Source organism: Schistocerca nitens, chromosome 1 (genome assembly GCF_023898315.1).
Source record: "Schistocerca nitens isolate TAMUIC-IGC-003100 chromosome 1, iqSchNite1.1, whole genome shotgun sequence".
NCBI classification, from domain to species: Eukaryota; Metazoa; Arthropoda; class Insecta; order Orthoptera; family Acrididae; genus Schistocerca; species Schistocerca nitens.
In genome coordinates, this window is record NC_064614.1 from 653115073 (window position 1) to 653135698 (window position 20626).

General features: G+C 40.0%; 1 protein-coding gene across 2 annotated transcripts in view; it reads left to right on the forward strand.

The window, feature by feature from the left end:
• LOC126258863 (calpain-A-like) overlaps positions 1 to 20626 on the forward strand; it is a 247708-nt gene that overhangs the window by 220155 nt on the left and 6927 nt on the right. The window contains exons 13-15 of one of the 2 annotated variants that reach the window (XM_049955676.1): positions 5839 to 5940; positions 10249 to 10370; positions 17258 to 17453. In XM_049955676.1, the coding sequence (XP_049811633.1) occupies positions 5839 to 5940; positions 10249 to 10370; positions 17258 to 17453 (420 nt within the window). The remainder of the gene's footprint in view (positions 1 to 5838; positions 5941 to 10248; positions 10371 to 17257; positions 17454 to 20626) is intronic. The other variant, XM_049955677.1, reaches the window with a different exon arrangement.

A 20626-nucleotide genomic window follows, 5' to 3' on the forward strand; every position in this document is an offset into this window, starting at 1 on the left:
TAAGGGTGCTAAGGATTAAATTAAAATGTGAACAAGCACCAATAATTACATTAAACATTAACGACATTCAAAGGTGCTGCTGAGCATTAACACAGTTTTTTAATGTACCCATAATGTTTCAGAATAATTTATCGTTAAAAAAACTCATTTAAAAGCCTCAAGGGTGAACGTAACTCCAACGGTCGTCCAGTGACATAGCTTAAATTGCCAAAATTCTCAGGCACTAATTGACAGTCTTGACCCAGAAGATTGTGTTTCACATTCCATGTTGGTCCCAGCTAGCCATCCTGCTAAGCAGTTAGGTTTTAGAGCTCTAAACCAGAAAACGATAATGTTATAACACGTACAAGCACCATTAAAACCAATAACAAATTATTTAGAAATAAATAATTAGTTATTATAAGACTCTTCTTATCAAACAACGCATCTTCAAGCAATTGCCAGCTAGGGTGGTTTCAAGTGGACACCATTTATGGCAAAATACCACTCTGATGGTGCAATAACTTAACACAGGTAGATCACCTAAAGCACACCAAGTTAGCAATGACACTCCCTTAAATAAATAAAATTAAACAACAGCGATGGGGCACTGGAACAACCACGAGGGCTGCCAAACTCAACGACCTTTAGTGTAACTTTGTTGTTACCATTACAGTAGTCAAGGGCTCACCATTAACTACTGTTAAAAGATAGTGATAACTGCCTTACAGCCTCATGGTAGGGAAACCTTGTTGAAGTACTCTTACGTTAAAATTAAAACCTGGATCCACCATATTCAGTGTGCCACAAAAGTAATGAAGGTGGACTGACAGAGATGCAATTTTATACGTGTCTACCAATGTAGCCACCTTCAAGCAGGAAAACTTACCACTTTCAAAATCAACTCTTTCCACTGTCTTGGGCCACCTTCATCTATTCCTGGCTGCCAGCACATTGGTCCCCTCAGTGCTGTCCAACCCCTTCTCTTCCTTTCATGTTTGTGCAGTATCTTCTCACCGACCAGCGGAAGTAGTGCATTCTCACAGAAAGCCAAAGAGCTCCAAGTCAAAGCACCACTGTCAATGTACAAAAATATATTGATATGAATGTACCACTTATCAAGAGCCATGGAACAGTGACAGAACCTTCTTATCTTTAATATTTGGTATGTATACATGCAGATCCTGAATCTGGTGTCAAATCTCTACTAACTACATGCAGCTTTGATTAGTGATTGGACAGGCAACTAATTATGTACACAAGCTTGAAGCTTTATACTGAAAATTAACTATAGTTACAACTTTGCTCGTGTGAGCTGAAGTATTTGTGCATCTATTATCCAGACATAGTTCACTTAAAGAATAACTCTCAGTGATCTCACATGAAAATGATGAACATTCTTACAAATCCTTCTTATAAACAATGGATTTTGGATTGTTTGGGGGAAGAGAGCAAACAGCGAGGTCTTCAGTCTCTTCGGATTAGGGAAGGATGGGGAAGGAAGTTGGCCGTGCCCTTTCAAAGGAACCATCCCAGCATTTGCCTGGAGCGATTTAGGGAAATTACGGAAAACCTAAATCAGGATGGCCGGATGAACCTAAATCAGGATGGCCGGATGTGGGATTGAACTGTTGTCCTCCCGAATGTGAGTCCAGTGTGCTACCACTGCGCCACCTCACTCGGTTTATAAACAATGAGTGAGACAGTGTAACATAGCACATGTACCCATAGACAGTTTATAGTGCTGCCTTAAACAGATTGCTTGTATAAATACAGTCTATGCCTGCAACACATTGTATATATTGTTGCATTTTATTAATCATTAGAAACCTTCCTTGGTAACATTTGATTTGTGGGATTCATTCCATGGTCTTAGCAATAATTTTTTGCCTAACGTTTCAGTTCCTGCTATGGCAAGCAACACCATATTGTGTGCTTGTAGATGTTTAAATTCTTCTGTGTTAATTACTTTGAATCGCAGACAACTTAAAACATGTGCAGGAAAACCACTGAAGCGTTTTTTTATATCTGAAAGCTGTCAGAGAGCACTAATTCATGTTGTAGTGGGTACTGTATACTAAATAGTTCACTAAATAAATTAGTACTGTTTACTATTTTTAGCACAAGGACAAAAAATGTCTAATTTGAGTATTTCTTCTTTTACTAATATGTTGTTCTCTTGTTTATTTATTTCAGTGACCTCCATGAATAGACTTTCACTATGATTAGAACTAGAATAACTTGAGTTTTTGATTGTAATCTTATTTGGTGTGTTCCTTGACAATTTGATCTCCTGTATTGTTTAATCAACAGTTACTGTTGTTTTTTTAGGGTCATGTGTTAATTCTTATCTCAGCTGCTCCATTGTAAATGTCACTGAATGTACTAGGGATTCTGTTTACAACTGTTGTTGCTGACAGGGAACACACATCTTTTATAGAATTGAATTATTTGATTTTTTGTTGGTTGTAAAATGACATATTTTCTTTTTTCCTTCCCACCAAGTTCTTTATGAATGCTATGAAGTGTTCTTCATGCACTTGCCATATCACAATTGTATGAAATTTTAAATGGATTTGAGTGATAGTAATCCAATCTTGATAATGGGTGACATTTCATCTGAAGTTTTGTAATAAAAAAATTGTAGAAACAGGAGGAAAAGCAATAAATAATGCATTGTTAATGAAGCATCACCTCTCAGTGATGCGGAGATTCATCAGATTTGACACATGGTTCAGATTCCACATGGAACTTAGGGCTCCTTTCCCTTGCTGGATAACTGTGACTGTCCTACAAACTCAAGAGAGTTTGAGAACAAAAGAACCACATGAATTGAGGCATGTGTAATAACTATGATGGTAGATTGAAAGCAATAAAGGCTAATACAAAGAAAGAATTAAGACTATCTACCAGATTAAGTAGAAAAAAATACAATAGCCATTACAATGGTGGTATAGGATGACCAGTCCCCCAAAATGTCTTGATTAAAATAAGGACACGACACATTTGAACTGAAAGATTGTGTTTATTAGAGTTTTGAAACATGCACTGTCAAATCAACAGATCAAGTCCAAAAATTAATTTAATGTTGAATTATTTGGATGGTGATGCTGCAAGATGGATTGTGCAAATACTTGGGAAAGAGAATAGTCAGCAGTCACACATTTCTAGAGCAGTAGTAGTCTCAGCAGAAACAAATAAAAATGCAAATGGATGAATTGATCTAATTGGTTTGGGGAGACTTGAACGGATGAAAAATGGATGAGATTCTCAGAAAAAGATCATTGAAAAGAAGCTTGTACTAGCCATAGAAACTCTCCAGTACTGGAAAGGATGTCATAGAAGTCCTGGATCTTTAATGCACATTAAAGGTGGCTGTTACCTTCCATACATACTGTTTATTACCTGTCTTTCAGATGAGCAATTTTTTTCCTATTACATTTCTGCCCATTAATCAATTACCACATACTAACTGCTGATTTGGCTACACTTCTTACTCTGCCTGAGGTCTTTGTGGTTTTGGCCAGTGAGTAGTGAGCTTGCAGTCACCACACATTCTAATGTTTTTGATGACAAGAATGTGTGAAGTCGGATTGCAACCTTCCCACTTCTTTTACACACATCAACTTACTTGGTATGCACAGCCAATCTTCTTCTCTGGATAGCCAGCTACGTCAGTCTCCAAAAACTCTTTCTTCGAAGAATGATGTGTGATATAATTATGTTTACTCCTGTTAATCCCACTTCATCTCGCATCCTGACGTAATTTAGCATCTTATTTTCCACACCTGCTCATGCCACACATACTTGTGATCCTTGAACTAACATATCCGCTCTCCCTCTCTATTCCTGTGTTTATTCACCACTTCCCAAACTGCATCTACTTTCGCGCCACTCTGTAGCAACGATCATCTGTGCACAACACGGACTTCGTGACTGCATGGACTGTTGATGCAGCATCCGATGGCCCCAATTATTTCCTCTGACAGTTATAATTATATTTACTCCTATTGATGCCACTTCATCCCTCACTCACTCCCATATTTCATCCATTCCTTTTTTCCCCACATTTTGGTACGTTTTTAATGTATTTGTGCATATTTTTATGTGGTTTCATGCATTTTTGCATATTTTTCAGTATTTGTGGGTATTTTTGTGTATCTTTGTATATTTTTGCGTACCTTTATGGGTTTCTGTGTGTCTTTACGTATTTTTTACGCATATTTTCTATCAACCTCAAATTGCCCATTTCCTCTCATTCTCATTTCCTTTGCACCATTTCTGCCACAATGGACCGCTGGTCCATCTTTCTCCACCAGTTCAAAAAAGTATCCCTTTCCCTGGCTAAAACCCAGCCTGACATCCTATTTCTCAAATGCTGCCTATACCATGGAATCCCTCGAAATGGCCTAACCATAAAAATTGCTTCCTCCAGATCCCACCCCTCTTTTCACAATGACCTTCACCTTTTCAGATTCTGCCAGTCCCTGGTCCTCAAAACCTGATACTACAGAATCACATCTCCATGGCACAGGCATCCCGTAACCATTTCTGCTCCCTCGGCAAGATACTGCTGCTGTGCAATCCCTGCTCTATTCACCACATCTCTGAAATTGAGTTATTGTTCTACAGCACCTGGAGCTGCATTCCAGATGCCACCCCCATAATTTATCCAACCTGCTAGAATCCAGCTGCCACCTCAGGTCACCACTATCCAAGCCCTATCCTACCCACAGTGGGGTCCTTGTCCACCCCTCATAGCACCTAAACCCTACCTAGCTGAGCTTCTCAACGTACCACATAAATTCTTAGGCCTTTCCCAGAACCTCTCCCCTGACTCCATTTCCCTCTTCACCCACGTGACTACAATTCCCAAAATCCACAAACCCAACAGTCCTGGATGCCCCCATTGTGGCTGGTTATTGTGCCCCCACTGAAAGAATTTCGCCCTCATTGACCAACACTTCCAACCATTTGCCTGTAATCTAAGCTTTCATGTGGCTTAGGTAGTGAAGCAGCCATTAAGATCAAGCATGTTATGCTCAGTTGCATGTTGTGCCAGAGGGTGATCTACTTTGCTCTTGGCCACAGTAAGGACAACAGCCTTTAAAACCTCCAGTACAAATAGTGCAATACAAATGCACAGTGGTGTGCCACAAAAAATAAAAATTATTTATTCATTTTCACTGTTTCATAAATCCTTGAGGGCATTCTTATTAGATCACCACTGCTATTCAGTGACAGAATTCTTAAACTATGTGTACAACAGACTTGAAGCATGAATATGCAAAAACTGCTGCTGCTGCTAAAGCGAGATAAAATAGAATGAATTTATTGTACTGTTAAAATAAATTTTGACATTATATATAACTTTGTGTGTGTGTGTGTGTGTGTGAGAGAGAGAGAGAGAGAGAGAGAGAGAGAGAGAGAGAGCTCTACTTTCTCCTTCCACCCACATTTAACTCTTGTTTGTGAGCCTACCTATTGCTCAGTGCTTCCTCAGCCTGGTCAGTAGTTATTGTTTGTTGTTAGATTACATTACATGAGTCGCATCTCATAGATAACACATAGATGTGTCTCTATGGAGTGGAAATAAAGATATTCAGTTCTTTTCATTTGCATATATATTTCACAGCACGTGAGCAGAATATAAAGATTCAAGCACAAGCAAACAAAAATTCATATGTAAATATTTATTTTACTAACTCATAATGTTACTGCTTGCTGCATTATCATTTTGTATACTGAAGTGTCCTTTCCTAATGCATGCTATTACAGCCTGTTTAACACTTGAAGGGGTGTGTGTGTTTATATGAGATTGCTGTATATGCTTAACTTACTGACTTTTATTGTTAATAGATTTGCCTAGTGGTAGCACAAACTCAGGAGATCATTCACCCTCTGTTTGTACTCGCCTTTGTGGGGTGTTGTGTTGTGATACATCAGTAACAGATTCAGATGGTAAGCAAATTGTCAGACTGTATGGTACTTACGTTTATATCATACAATGAAGTAACAAAAAAAAATATGTATATAGTGAGACAGATTGTCCAGTGTTAGAAATATAGAAATCTAATTCTCCAGTTTTTATCATACTGTTACCTACTCATAGTGAGCATAGGTAGAGAAAAATTATTTGAAATTAGAGTACCAGAAGCAAAGAAAAATAAAGGCTAATACAGGTGGTATCAAAAAGAATCATCTGATTTGGCACATGTATATTTCTGAAACTAATAAACATATACAATGAATTTTGATTTTTGATGAATTGGAAACTCAAAAAGCTTTTTTCATGCCCCCTTGAGATGCTCGGCATATGTCAACACGGTATTCAAATTGTTCCCACACTGCAGCGAGCATGTCTTGAGTTACAGCTTCCACAGCTGTTGTTATGCGATGTCTCAGTCCATTCATTGTTGTTGGTAATGGAAATACATAAACAGTCTTTTATAAACCCCCACAAGAAATAATCACATACAGTCAAGTCTGATGACCTTGGAGGCTAGTAATGTAAGGCTGAATCATATGGTCCACAGCGACCAATCCATCATTCAGTAGTCCTCTCAATTTAAAAATTCCGGCACTTCCAGATGCCAGTTTGGTGGTGCCCCATTCTGTTGGTAAATGAAGTCGTTTGAATCAGTCTCCAACTGCGGGAAAAGAAAGTTCTCAAGCATATCAAGATATTTCCTGTAACAGTGTTCTTGGCAAAGAAAAATGGACCATATACCTTTTCCTGTGTAAAGGCACAAAACACATTAAATGTTGAAGAGTCCCTCTCATGTTGTACAATTTCATGTGGTTGGTCCATACCCCATATTCTCACAATATGATGGTTCACCTTTCAATTTAAATGGAATGTCGCCTTGTCACGAAACAATAAGCGTGGAAGAAAACTGTCATCCTCCATCTTCCCAAGCACGAAATTACAGAACTCCACATGTTGTTTGTCACCTTCATGAAGAGCTTGCAGTAGCTGAATTTTGTATGGTTTCATGTGTAAACATCAACACGGCACACACCTGATGGTCATCAGGGGCATGTTGAGCTGTCAAGCTGCGAGTCAGATGGATTTCTGCGGGCTCCTTGTGAAACTATGGCAGATACATTCGACATCTGTGTCAGACACTCAGGAATGGCCTGGCAATTTGCCTTTACACAAACAACCTGTTTCTCAGAATTGTTCATGCCATCATCTAATGCTCTGTGCTGTAGGAATATCCATACCATACCTAGTACAAAAGTCATGCTGTACAGTTATTACTGACCCACACTGCACAAAACATAGAACACAAATTGCTTTCTGTTGTCCTGAAACCATTTTTACTAGAACTCACCGAGCGAGGTGGCGCAGTGGTTAGCACACTGGACTCGCATTCGGGAGGACGACGGTTCAATCCCGCGTCCGGCCATCCTGATTTAGGTTTTCCGTGATTTCCCTAAATCTCTCCAGGCAAATGCCAGGATGGTTCCTTTGAAAGGGCACGGCCGACTTCCTTCCCCATCCTTTCCTAATCCGATGAGACCGATAACCTCGCTGTTTGGTCTCTTCCCCCAAACAACCAACCAACCAACTAGAACTCAAGTTGGCGCACACTGCTGCTGTCTAGAGGGAACCATGTAAAACTCAAGAGTTCGCTCTTTCCAACAGTACATTGTTCACACACATATCTCAAATAATATAATGATTCTGATTTTTTTAAAATTGGATGATTCTTTTCGGTAGACCATGTATATTAATTATTAATGGAAAATACTTAATGGAGCATAGAAAACAGTTTGAGAAAGTACTAATCAGCCCTTTTTTTGTGCCTGTACATAATCAATATTATCTCTGTACATTGTGTGTGTGTGTGTGTGTGTGTGTGTGTGTGCGCGCGCTTGGGGATTGACACACTCTCTATGTTAATTCAAGCAATCATGTTTTGTATTCATAGAATTTTATCACTGCGTGAGATGCTCAAAAAACATTTGTCACAATGTTTGTTAGAAGAAACTGGACTGCAGGACCACACACAGTTCATTTGGCAAAATAAATGCCAGCATGTATGCTTCTTAGTGATTTAACAGTTTTCTCAATTAAGTTTCCCCATTAGTATGGAAGACATATATTCTAGTTTTTCTGAAATCCAATCTACTGAATTTTTAGAAATTAAGTGTTAGATTTATAATTTTTTTTATAAAAAGTGTATTTGAAAAAAAAAAGTATAATATTGATACACTTGTTGACTATTTTTTCTCATAATCACTACCCTATCCAATGCATGTGGTGAGCTGTGGCACAAGCTTCTTTATACCCTCCTCAAAGAAGTCACCTGCAAGCTCCTCAGCCCCCCCCCCCCCACTTCAGAACCATTTTTTGCATCCACTCATCAGTTGTAAATTTAGTTCCACTCATGTGTACCTTCAAGGAGGTGAAAAGATGACAATCTGAAGGCAGCAAGTTTGGGGATTGTGGGGGTGATTCAAAACATCCCAACCAAATGAATCCAAGAGCATGTTTGTGGCTAAGGCTGTGTGAGTGTGGCATTGTCATGCAAGAAGTACACTTGTCTTGTCAGCATGCCCCTCTTTTAGTTTTGAATCCTACTTTTCAGGTTTTTTAAGATCTCACAATACTGTTGTGCATTGTTGGCCCCCCACTGAGGCAACTATTTGACCAAAATGATGCCTTTTCAGTCCCAAAACACTGAGACCATGATTTGTTTGCCCAAAATAGTAGTTTTGAATTTTTTGGCAGGTGGGGAGTTGGTGTGACACCACTGTGATGACTGTCTTTCTGTCTCAGGCGTCTAATGAGCCATACTTGTTTCATCTCCAGTCACAACAAACAAACACTGGCCGAACAGGCCTTGAAGAATCCCACAGTGCCCAGTCACAGCAGAGCTCAGAAAGTCGTCTTCACCTTCCAATTCAAATTGCTCAAGAAACTCGCAGGTGCTAATGACCCGATTTTTCTTGTGCTTTTCTGTCAGCTGTTTTGGGACCCATCTTGCACATAATTTCCAGTATCCCAATGTTTCTGAGAGTGACTCACATAATAGAGGTCTAGAATGTTGTGGAAACATCTCAAAAATTTCATTCACTGTCATTCGACAGTCTTCATGAACAATATCTTCATTTTTTGCACTAACTCATCATTCAAAATGGAAGGTCTCCCACTCCGCTGCTCATCATGAACATTTGTTCTGCCTCTACTAAACTCACTACATCACTTAAACACACATGTTCTGTTCACAACACCTTCACCATAAGCTGTTTATACAAAAAAATTTCAGTAGGTGTTGTTCCTCCCACGAGTATTAAGCAGATCACAGTATGTGGCTTGCACTTGGTGGAATTTCTTGCTGACATCTTTCACACAACTGGACACTTGATACAATGTTAGCTTATGTGGTACTGTGTTCCTGCGATGCTCACTCTGGTGATGGAATCCCCCTCTACCCCTCAGGGTTACCAAATCTCAGAAAAAAACAAGAAACCACAGCCTGTTTTGGTTGCAGTACACTGCTTCCTCTTAGGAAGCTCAAATCCTGTATCAGTCATTAAAATAGCAGTGTTGATTAGTCATGTCAACAATTTTAAGGTAAGTGGAAATCCATTTTCCAGAGTCAAACTGCTTTACTGCAAGAATTTGCATGCATGTGTGGTGATGTAAAAAAGTAAAATATATTTACTCTTGGTAAATCATAAATTGTGTTGATCATTTGTGAAAAATTATAAAACTCTGTTCAAGTGGAACAATGCTTTGAATTGGTCAGTGAGACATGCTAAGGTGGCTCAACATCAAAGTATCTGTAGTTAAGGTCTGGTCCAGCACAAACATTTAATTTGACACAATCGGTAAATTGAAATGTTTTTGCCTAAGGGTAACTGTAGTTTAATTCAAACTGAAATGCTATTCTTTTAATTTGAAAGACTTTTATAGGTGCACTGCTGTGGTACTAACTGAATGAATTAAAATATTTGTGACTTCCTACATGTGCAATGCTTGCAGTTCAATAACAATTTGTGAATGGGAAAGGTACAAATTGTTTCATGGTAGATGTAAGCCAAATTTTAACAAAAATGCACTAAAATTGTAACATCAGTGGTGAATGAAAATGGCATGTGTTGACAGAATCATACTTTCATTGCAATTACTTTTCCAGAGGGTAAAGAGGGAGAGAGCAAAATATGCTGCCTACAAATAAGGTGATAAACTGTCATTGTCTGAGACATAAGAATGTAGACATTTGTTTCTCAAAGTTAATCATTTGCTTGTTCCAGATAAAAATGGTTTTTCCAAAGAGATCTGTCGAAGTATGGTTGCCATGAAAGATACAGATAAATCTGGAAGGCTTGGTTATGAAGAATTCATATCACTGTGGAAAGACATTAGGCTCTGGAGAGTATGTAAATTTTTATGATTCTGTATTCAGCATTAGTGTAGTTTCACTGAGTTTCTCTGTGGAATATCAACAAATAAAATCACAATCAGTCCTTACAATAGCACTGTATTCTCTTAGCAGCCTTCTTCTGAAATGTAACAATAAGTTGACTCTCAGTAACAAATATGAATACTATGCGATCAAAATCTTATTTTCAAAAATACATTGCTGTGATGAGATCCTGGCAATAAAAGTTTCAAACATCTGGCGACAAATATTTCAAAATCACATATATTCCGTGAAATGAATATAACAGAGCATTGTGTTCAAAATATGTACTGTTTATGTTAGCCCATCTTGCAAAAAAAAGAAAAAAAAGTCTGCTCTGATATAAATGAACAATAAGAATGAGCATTTTGTCTATGAACCCTGTTACTATGATTTTTAGGTGTGTGTTCTCTATTTCTTAAGTAAATTGTGCTACATATTGAACATGCTACTATCTTTTAGTTTTCACTCATTCTCATTTTCATGTACTGAAAACTGGGAGTCATTTCACACAATTTTTTGATAGCCATGAAATGAATCACTTTGGCCTCTAAAATTTTTAACACTAATTTACATTCATGGAATTTCTTATGGTACTTACAATACTGTCATGCGACAGAAGTACACTGATGAGCAGTTGAGCAAGACATAGCACACTAACAGAAATAGAAGGCATTACACCATGATCACGTTGACTGAATGCTACTAACTTCATAGTCCAGTATATGCTTGCCTATGGGTATGTTGTTTAAAATAGCATCCTTATGACAACTCATTTTCAAGACAGAAATAGTCATTCCTACTTATGAAAAATGGTGTGAGTACATGATACCTGCTGAGTGTGTCTAAAATTACTGGAAATTTTCAGGTGGTTGTCACTACACAGCAAGCCCAGTGGATTTTTGCAGGTATTCGCCATATTTAAGACTTTGAGAAACATAGAATCATTGGGATGAGAAAAACAGGATCATCATACTGACCCTGATCACTCAGACAGACAGCTGTTGTGCAATGACTGCAGAATAAGAGGTGGCAAGGTGGACGGGTGACAATAGTGAGGGAGGAAGAGTAGTCACGGTTCCTCCTAGAAGGACAATTCCACAAAAAAGATTGTATCCTTGACTGCCTGGTTCTAACAAACAGGTGAATAACAACAGCTTAAATCCAGGCAGACTATCGCCATCAACTATCAAGAACAGATTCTGGAAGCTACGTTTAAATCTCCATTTGCTGGATGTCATTTACTGCTAACACAATAGGACAGACAACAGATACTTGCAGGGTGCAGAGCCAGAGTCATCTGGGACATAAAGTGGCATTCTGTTTTGTTTAACAATTAGTTATACTTCTGTTTGTGGTAGTCAGATCAGCAACAACATTTCTGTAGACCACCTGGTGAAAGGTCACGGAAAGCACCTATCCTTAAGATACATACCCCTCGCAACTCCTGGAATCATGGTGTGACGAGCTATTGATTATGAAAACAGGACAATTTCATAATTATTGAAGAGAGTCAGAATGCTTGCCAGTGTGTGTTGAGGATGATAAACCTTATTATCCTCTTCATGAGCAGAGTACCAAATGGCATATTCCAGAAAAATAATGGAGACACCACGTTTCATACCACAAACAACTTGAAGAATGTATGGGTCCTTGACTGGGCTGCTTGGACTGCGCTGATCTCTCACCCACAGAGCATGTCTGGGATGCAGAGGGAAAACATATTGTGACACATGTATATGCGTATATTTTGCGTGTTACTATCCATGATAATCAGCATCCACCTACACATATTGGTTGATGTTGGCAAGTAAGGTGAAACTATACATGATAGGGTTCCATAATTATGCAGATATATACTTTGTGGGCGGGCAGAAATTTGTTTCTCATGGCATGTGCCTGAAGATGAAGCCAGCAGAGCTTTGAGAACTATCATAATAAATGAACAAACACAGCTGTTTGGAATTAATTTCAAAATAAAGAGAATAAATAGTTATTCTGCAAAATAATATACTTTCATGGCAGCCTCTAGCCAGCAATCTTCATGACCTAACATAGAATCTTTTTATCTGTCACAGGCATGGCAATAAATGTCTCAATATGACATTCAGAGGCTGAAAACTTTCATGTCATATTGAATGCAGGAGGGTATTCATGCCTGTGTGGGTTACGATGGAAGTTAGTTCCAAATGTAATGAAAGTTTAAACATTTAATCCCTGTTAAGGGATGATCCTCTTCAGAATGTTAGATAAATACTGGACTGAAGCTTCATGGTGTAATAATTTCCACTTGCTTCAATGTATGTTGGAGAGACAGAAGCCTTATCACCTCAGATAATGAAATAGTACTTAGCCATAATGCCATTTGAACTTGTAGGAGTGACATTAGGGAGTACTGTGCACCAGATAAGAAGAAAGAAGATCCTGATCATGAGATAATTGAGATTAGGACCATAATGCCCACATTCTCTGACATTCTGTGGACATTGCATGAATGGGAATATTATGAGCACAACAGTCTGGTTAAAACTGTTGCTTCCAAGTTCATCTGTTGTGCTTAAAAATACATGGATGAGAGAAGTCCTAGATCAGGCTGAAATTGTGCATAAATAGGTTACAGGACAGCAGATCACTTGGCAGCACTAAACAACGAAAACACAGTCAGCACATAGAGAGGCAGCTCCTCCCTATGGGGTGCAAATGTCACTTTCATGTGAGAACTGCTGCAAAACTACATGCCGTAGGACAAGAAAGGGGAAGAAAACTGAGGGTATTAAAACAATGTCACTCGATGCTTCTTAGATAGACATATAATGAGGTGATAAAAGTCATTGGAAAGCCATAAGCACATACATAGGTGGTGGTAGTATTATGTACACAAGGTATAAAATGTTGGTGCGTTGGCAGGGCTTTCATTTGTATTCATGTGATACATGTGAAAAGGTAGCCAATGTGATTATGGCCACGTGCCAGGAATTAAAGATTATGAATGCAGACTAGTAGTTGGAGCTAAACACATGGGACATTCCATTTTGGAAATCGTAAGGAAATTCAATATTGCAAGGTCCGCAGTGTCATGAGAATGCAGAGAATACCACATTTCAGGCATTACCTCTCACTATGAACAACACAGTGGCTAACGACCTTCACTTAACAACTGAGGGCAGTGGCATTTGCATAGAGTTGTCAGTGCTAACAGACAAGCAACAGTGTGTGAAATAACCACAGAAATGAATGTGGGACATTCAACGAGTGTGTCCTTTCGGACAGTGTGGTAAATTTGGCATTACTGGGCTATGTCTGCAGATTATGTATGCAAATGCCTTTGCTAACAGCATGAGAACACCTGCAGCACCTCTCCTGGGCTCATGATCATATTGGTTGGACCCTAGAGGCTTGGGAAACTGTGGCCTGGTTAGACGAGTCCCAATTTCAGTTTGTAAGAGCTGATGGTAGGTTTTGAGTGTGACATGGACCCCATGAAGCCATGGACACAAGTTGTCAACAAGGTGCTCTGCAAGCTGATGGTGGATCTGCAAAGGTGTGGAATGTTTTTATACAGAATAGACTGAGTCCTGTGGTCCAACTGAACCAATAATTGACTGGAAATGGTTATTTTCAACTTCTTGGAGACCATTTTCAGCCATTCATGGACTTCACATTCTCAACAACAATGGAATTTTTATGGATGACATTGCAGTGTGTCACAGTTGCTCATGACTGGTTTGAAGATCATTCTAGACCATTTGAGTGAATGATTTGGCCATGCAGCTTGCCCGACAAGAATCCCATCAAACATTTATGGGACATAATTGAGAGATCAGTTCATACACATAATCCTGCACTGCCAACACTTTTGCAATGATGGATAGTTAAAGAGGCAGCATGGCTTAGTATTTCTGAGTTACTGCACTACACCAGGCAAAAGGAGGTTTAACATGATATTAGTAGCTATCCCATGACGTTTGTCAACTCAATGTATATGACACAGTATAACTACAGCCTGTTGGTTAACCCTTGATATGAATAGTATTTACATGGGCTGGATGAAATGAGTTCCTCAGTACGCCTTTACTGCCACCCACAGATGAATGCTATAACAACATACAGAAAGAATATTTGTTCACTGACAGTAGACTCGTAAGTTCAGCGTGACTTTTGTCCATCCCACCATTGGTAAACACTCTCAGAGTGGTGAATTCACATCATCCTCTGGATAGGCAAACATTTGAAAGTGCCCACTTCTGGGGACGGGAGGCACACTGGCCCAGGTATGAATCCACCCAGTGGTACCTTATATGTTTAGCCTCCTTAAACTCATAATCAGCAGCAGCAGCTCAACAGCAGGTGCAGTAAATTCTCATCACTGCCTGTTGTGACTGACAGTTGAGCTGTGGAGGGTGGCTGTACAGTGTGATCTCAAATACTTGGTTTCTTGTGAAGTTAATGCCATCATTATCAGGGTGAAAGGCGGTGCTATTTTTGGGGCACTATGTTTAATTGAATTACACTTGGTGTTATATGGTAATTTCATATTACAAGGACTCCTCATTTGCTTCTTTTATGGCCAGGAGATCTGTGGGATACTCTTCTCTATCTCATAAATTTGTGATTTACAAACTATTACTTTGGTGCATAAGTTCATAGCATTTTTGTTTAGCATGCTGATATTTCAGTTGGTATGGCTTTATTTATCAACTGTCATTTTTGATTTGTAGTTCGCTGTTACTATTTAGTTCATATATTGTCATTTGGTGATAGTGAGTGGAGCTTTGGATGCTAGAAAATTAAGTGCTAACTGGAGAAATGGAAACATTTCTGACATATTCTTCTGTCTGAGTTCAGTACAGAGGTGACAACAGTGAAGTCAGCCTGAAATATTTGCACTGTGTATGGGGACAATGCCATTGGAAAGAGCATAGCAAGAAAATTGTTTTCTCATTTTAAGGAGGATCATTACCATTAGTGACTTTCCTTGTTCAGGAAGAGCTTCAGTGTTTGATGAAGCTAGTTTAAACACATTAATCCGCAATGATCCACACCACTGTACTTGAGAACTGACAAATGTGATGAACTGTGATCATTCCACCATTATGTGACATCTGCATACAATGTGGAAGGTTCAAAAATTTGTTGTATGGGTACTACATGCTCTAAGCCAAAATCACAAAAATATGTGGGTGTTCATGGTTGTATCTCTGCTTGCTCGTCAACAATTAGCTTGTGAACAACATCAACCATTCCTATCCTGTATCATTCCTGGTGATGACGAATGGTGTCTTCATGCTAAAACAAGGGAAAAAAGGGGATGGTTGAGCACAAACAAAGCAGCAACTCACCATACACAGACCTGTGCTCATCCACAAAAGATAATGTTATACATCTGGTGGAACAGTGACAGTGTGGTGTTCTATGAATTGCTTCCCAAGGTGTAACCACCATTGCTGACATTTATTGTCAACAACTGAGACATTTTGCATACATAATCTAAGATCAACAAGAAAGACTGCATGAAGTGTTGCTACTCCATGACAAAGCCCACCTGCATTCTGATAGACTGACAAAAAAACACTATACAGGAATTGGGTTGTTCCACACCCACCTTTTCTGCTCTCTATTGAACAATGTTGAAGGAACTTCCTTCCTGAATGAAAATACACTCTGAACATGGCCCAGTGAGCTCTTTGCCTCGAAACCACTTGATTTCCACAGTCATCGAATCAAAAAGTTACCCCAGTATTGGCAGACTGTTGTAAACAGTAAAGGAGAATATATAATTGATGACTAAAATCTCTGTTGCTTGTACCTGTTGTGTTTACTATGCTTACAGAAAATTACTACTAATTTATGCACCAGCCCCATAGTAAGAAATGGTTCACAAAAATGTTTCGTAATGTGATAAAGTCCCTTTTTAACAAAAAACTGATTCAGGTAATCTTTTTGAATACTATACTTTAACTAGATTTGAGAGGACAGAGAGAGAAAACAATTTTTCTAATTTTCAGCTGTTTGCTTTCCTGAATAATAAATTTATCTCTGAATTTTTTGACATATTCTTAACAAACATCTCCCTTTGTTGGAGCAGTTCATCATTCTGAATTATGGAATATAAGATATGTATAGTTTTTGTCATGATAAAAATTTTATCTTGCTCTGCAAATATTTTAACATTGTAAAAACTTCATTTAATGAAGCACAACATGTGCTTTATTTCTCATCTTAATTAGCAAAATGTGGTTCATCCTGATAACATGGTACATCTGCAGCAGATTTAGTAGCATTGATGAAGAAATAATTGAAACAGTTTGACATTCAAATAAGTTTCTTAATGTTTGTTGAGCTACCTTTATAATTTAGTTATGGAAATAGGAAGTTTTCCACCGATTGGTTCTATTCTTTTAGGGGGCTGCTGGAAATAAATGCAGCAGTTTTGACCATTGGTTAAGGAAATATGTTCTAGTCAGTGGTAAATGTAGCACAGTCCAAGTCCTGGTTTATTATTTTATTTTTATTTTTTGTTATTAGAGGAGATACCATTTCTTTACTTCAACATTTTTTTTCTGAACCACACCATTTCTGCAGGACTGGACTGAGTCACCTCAGAAAATAATTCCATTCATATCACTGTGAAAGTAGATTAAATACAATTCTGTCTTTTTTCCATCAGCAAGTCTATCACCTCATTTCAAAATATTTTTCTCACTTCCAGAATACAGTTTTACCATGAAACATAGTTATCTTTACTGTAGTTATGTTACTTTCTTAGTTGAATATAGGCAGTCTTACAGGAAAGGTGAATATAATGTCAACAAAAGCAATCAAAATTTTCTTAATGGGCAGTTTTTGTTTCATTTTTGCAGCATGTGTTTAAAACTCATGACAGACTGGGCAATGGAACACTGAGCACATTTGGGCTGCGTGAGGCATTGAATGCTGCAGGTTATAAGTTAAATAGCCACATACTTAATGTGCTCATGCATCGATATGGCACAAAAGATGGAAAAATTGCATTTGATGACTTCATGCTATGTGCTGTTAAGCTGAAGATAATGATTGGTGAGTAATGTAGTTACTTAATAGAATGTGAGAGAGATACAAACACTATATTTTTATTCATGTTCAAAATAATGTTCATTTACTGTAACATACTTCAAGCAATACTTTTAAAACTTCTGGAAACTGTTTTAGTGTAACATTCATTTGGAATTGACTTAATTAAAGACATAAAAATCATTGTATGTAAAATGAAATACTATGCAGATAGCTGTGTACTGTAACTGTGATGATTGTGTACCATCCACAGATAGCACCGGCTATCTTCTGTCATGATATTTTGCACAAAACTGGATATGGTCACATGTTGCAGTGAGATTTCCAGGAGTTTCCATTCATTACAGTCAATCAGCTTTTTGCAACAAAAATCAGGAATGAATCATCCGTTCACCAATAGCATTTTGAATGCTGATAACATTGTTCTTGAGAGATCACTACTCCTCAAATGTTAATCTCAGAGACAGTCACCAACTATGTACCAGCATGTGTCACACTGGCTTGATCTCATCTATCTTTGTGTTTGTTGATGGTTTACCCTGTGGCACCGATGAAATCGACACCAACATTGATATGCATTCATCTTTGAACTCTAAGCATTATCTTTGGCTGTTCCGCCATGTTCAGTTCAGTTCTTTGTGATCCTTGTATGTGTTAAGGTTAATAAATGAACTATTGCTAAATGGGTGTGATTATTGGTGCAACCAACCCGGTAATCCTCCTCACTGGTGACCCTGAGTTGTAACGTCTTCCGTTTTTGCCATTTTACTGTGTATGTGACCTCCGCGCCAGTTATTTTCGCGTGTATTACATAGACACAGCATTCGAACAATGATTTCGGCCCAGCGCCTAACGCCGGATTTTGTGATTGACATGCATTGTGTTGTGGGCGATGTACACCTGCCAGGACTGCAACACAATACCTCTCACTCGATGATTCCGCTGATTTCGCTGGACATTTTCGAGCCTGCAACAATAAGTGAGGTTAGGAGTGCACATGACTCCGACTATCAAATGGTTCAAATGGCTCTGAGCACTATGATGGGACTTAACTGCTGAGGTCATCAGTCCCCTAGAACTTACAACTACTTAAACCCAACTAACCTAAGGACATCACACACATCCATGCCCGAAGCAGGATTCGAACCTGCGACCATAGCAGTTGCACGGTTCCAGACTGTAGTGCCTAGAACCGCTTGGCCACTCCGGCTGGCACTCTGGCTATCAAACGCCTTTGTTCCCGCCACATGTTCCCTCCCTCATCGACTGTGCAGTTACCTCTTATGGATCTCCGTGCAGTGTGGGACCAATGCCAATTTCTGCAAATGCTTCATCGGACAACCTACTACCACTAGGACAATGATTTGCCACGCCGCAATCCGTGCAGTACCACGCGGATACCTGCCACATGGCCAGAACTGCTTCATTCACAGGTCTACCTCCTCAGCATTCGAATACGCCCGCGCCTGCATCGGTTCAGCATCAGCACATGCCTTCCTACTTAGATACCTCGGCCTGAAACAGGAACAATAACTTGTTATCTGTGCCTGCCCTCCACCTCCGTCCCACTGCTACGCCTCAGTGTTTTGTGCCACGACATTCACCTTGTCCGCACACCGTTTTGAGTGGAGTGACTATGAACAGTGAACATTCACACATTCTGTCCCACGTTCAACATCATTTCCACACTGTGCTTCTGGACAGCCCGCACCTCTGCAGCCTCCCTGCAACACAGGTGGCCCTGGCTCTGATCATATGTCAAGCTTTCCGCGGACTAACACGTGTTCTCTAACTTTGAACTTTTGCTCATCTGTCGCCCCCGCACCGGCTCCAGTCGAGCTTTCGCTACCGTTCTCAGCACATCTCGGTGCCTAATCTGTGTCGGTCTTCCACAATGCGTCAATCTGAACACACCCGCAATGTGTTGAGCTCCTGCAACCGCAATTGACACATTACGATGTCTCATCTGCGTCGGCCTTCCGCGTTGTGACGGATCGCGCTCAACCACAACATGTCACCTTCATGCTGCCACCCGAACAGCCGTTGTTGCCACATCCCCTGGAGGCACACTCTCCTGGGATACTACAGCAACAACAACTCGATTCAGGCAGTGCCCCAACGAACTCAACTCAACCTGTCCTGTTCTTCCGAACATTCTACAACGCTCACCGATGCTGCCGCCATTTAATCCCGACAGAGCAATAACCTGGTTCAAATTGTGGACAAAGTGTTCGACCATTACAAACTCGATGAGTCAACCAGGTTTCTGTGCCTATTCACCCACCTGCACGACCAGGAGGACTTGATTGCTGACCTGGTCGACACCCTGGACTCATCTACCCGGTACACTCTAGCCAAAAAGACAGTTCCAAGTTGGCCTGCACGCTCAACTGAGGCAGCAATATGGCAAGTGCTCCATGTTGAGCAACTAGGCAGTGACAAACCTTCCCAGCTCTGGAGATGGCTACGTGCCCTGGTCAGCACCGATCTATTCTCTGACGGTGCTCTCCTCGCCATCTGGTCAGATAAACTGTCTCCCCACATCCGCTTTGCTCTGGCTCAAAGGTCTCCTGAACCTGTCGAGCAAAGAATGACAATTTCTGACAACCTACACGATGCATCACTGCTCCATTTCGCCAGCCACTGCCTACCTGACAAGTCTCAGGTTCAGGCTCATCGCCCTGCGGCCGGACATGGCCGGGGCCATACTGTGCCAACCTTTCTGCTCGCTCCGGGAAGCAGTAAACAAGCAACTGGGACGTCACCAGCTCTGCCCACGGTCACACCCCCTCCTGCAACTGAACCTGCTATGGCCACTGAACCTCGGCCATCACCACTGGCAACAAACTTTCTGCAGGAAATGCAACCGCACTACCCATACTGTTACTTCCATACACGGTTTGGTGAGGCGGCACAGAACTGCAGACAACCCTGCTACTTCCCAAACGCCAATCGCAGGTACGTTCGGGTACCGCCTCCTGCGCACAACATGACAGGCACCCCCAGTGCTCCATTCTGTCCGGGAACGACTGGATAATTGCGGACGACTTTACATTAGACATTTTGTCGGGATACCTTTTCCTAGTGGACACAGGCGCCGAAGTTTTGCTGCTGCCTACTTCCTTAGCATCATCAAACATCCGCCCTCATCATACTTCACTGCAAGCCATGAATTCAAC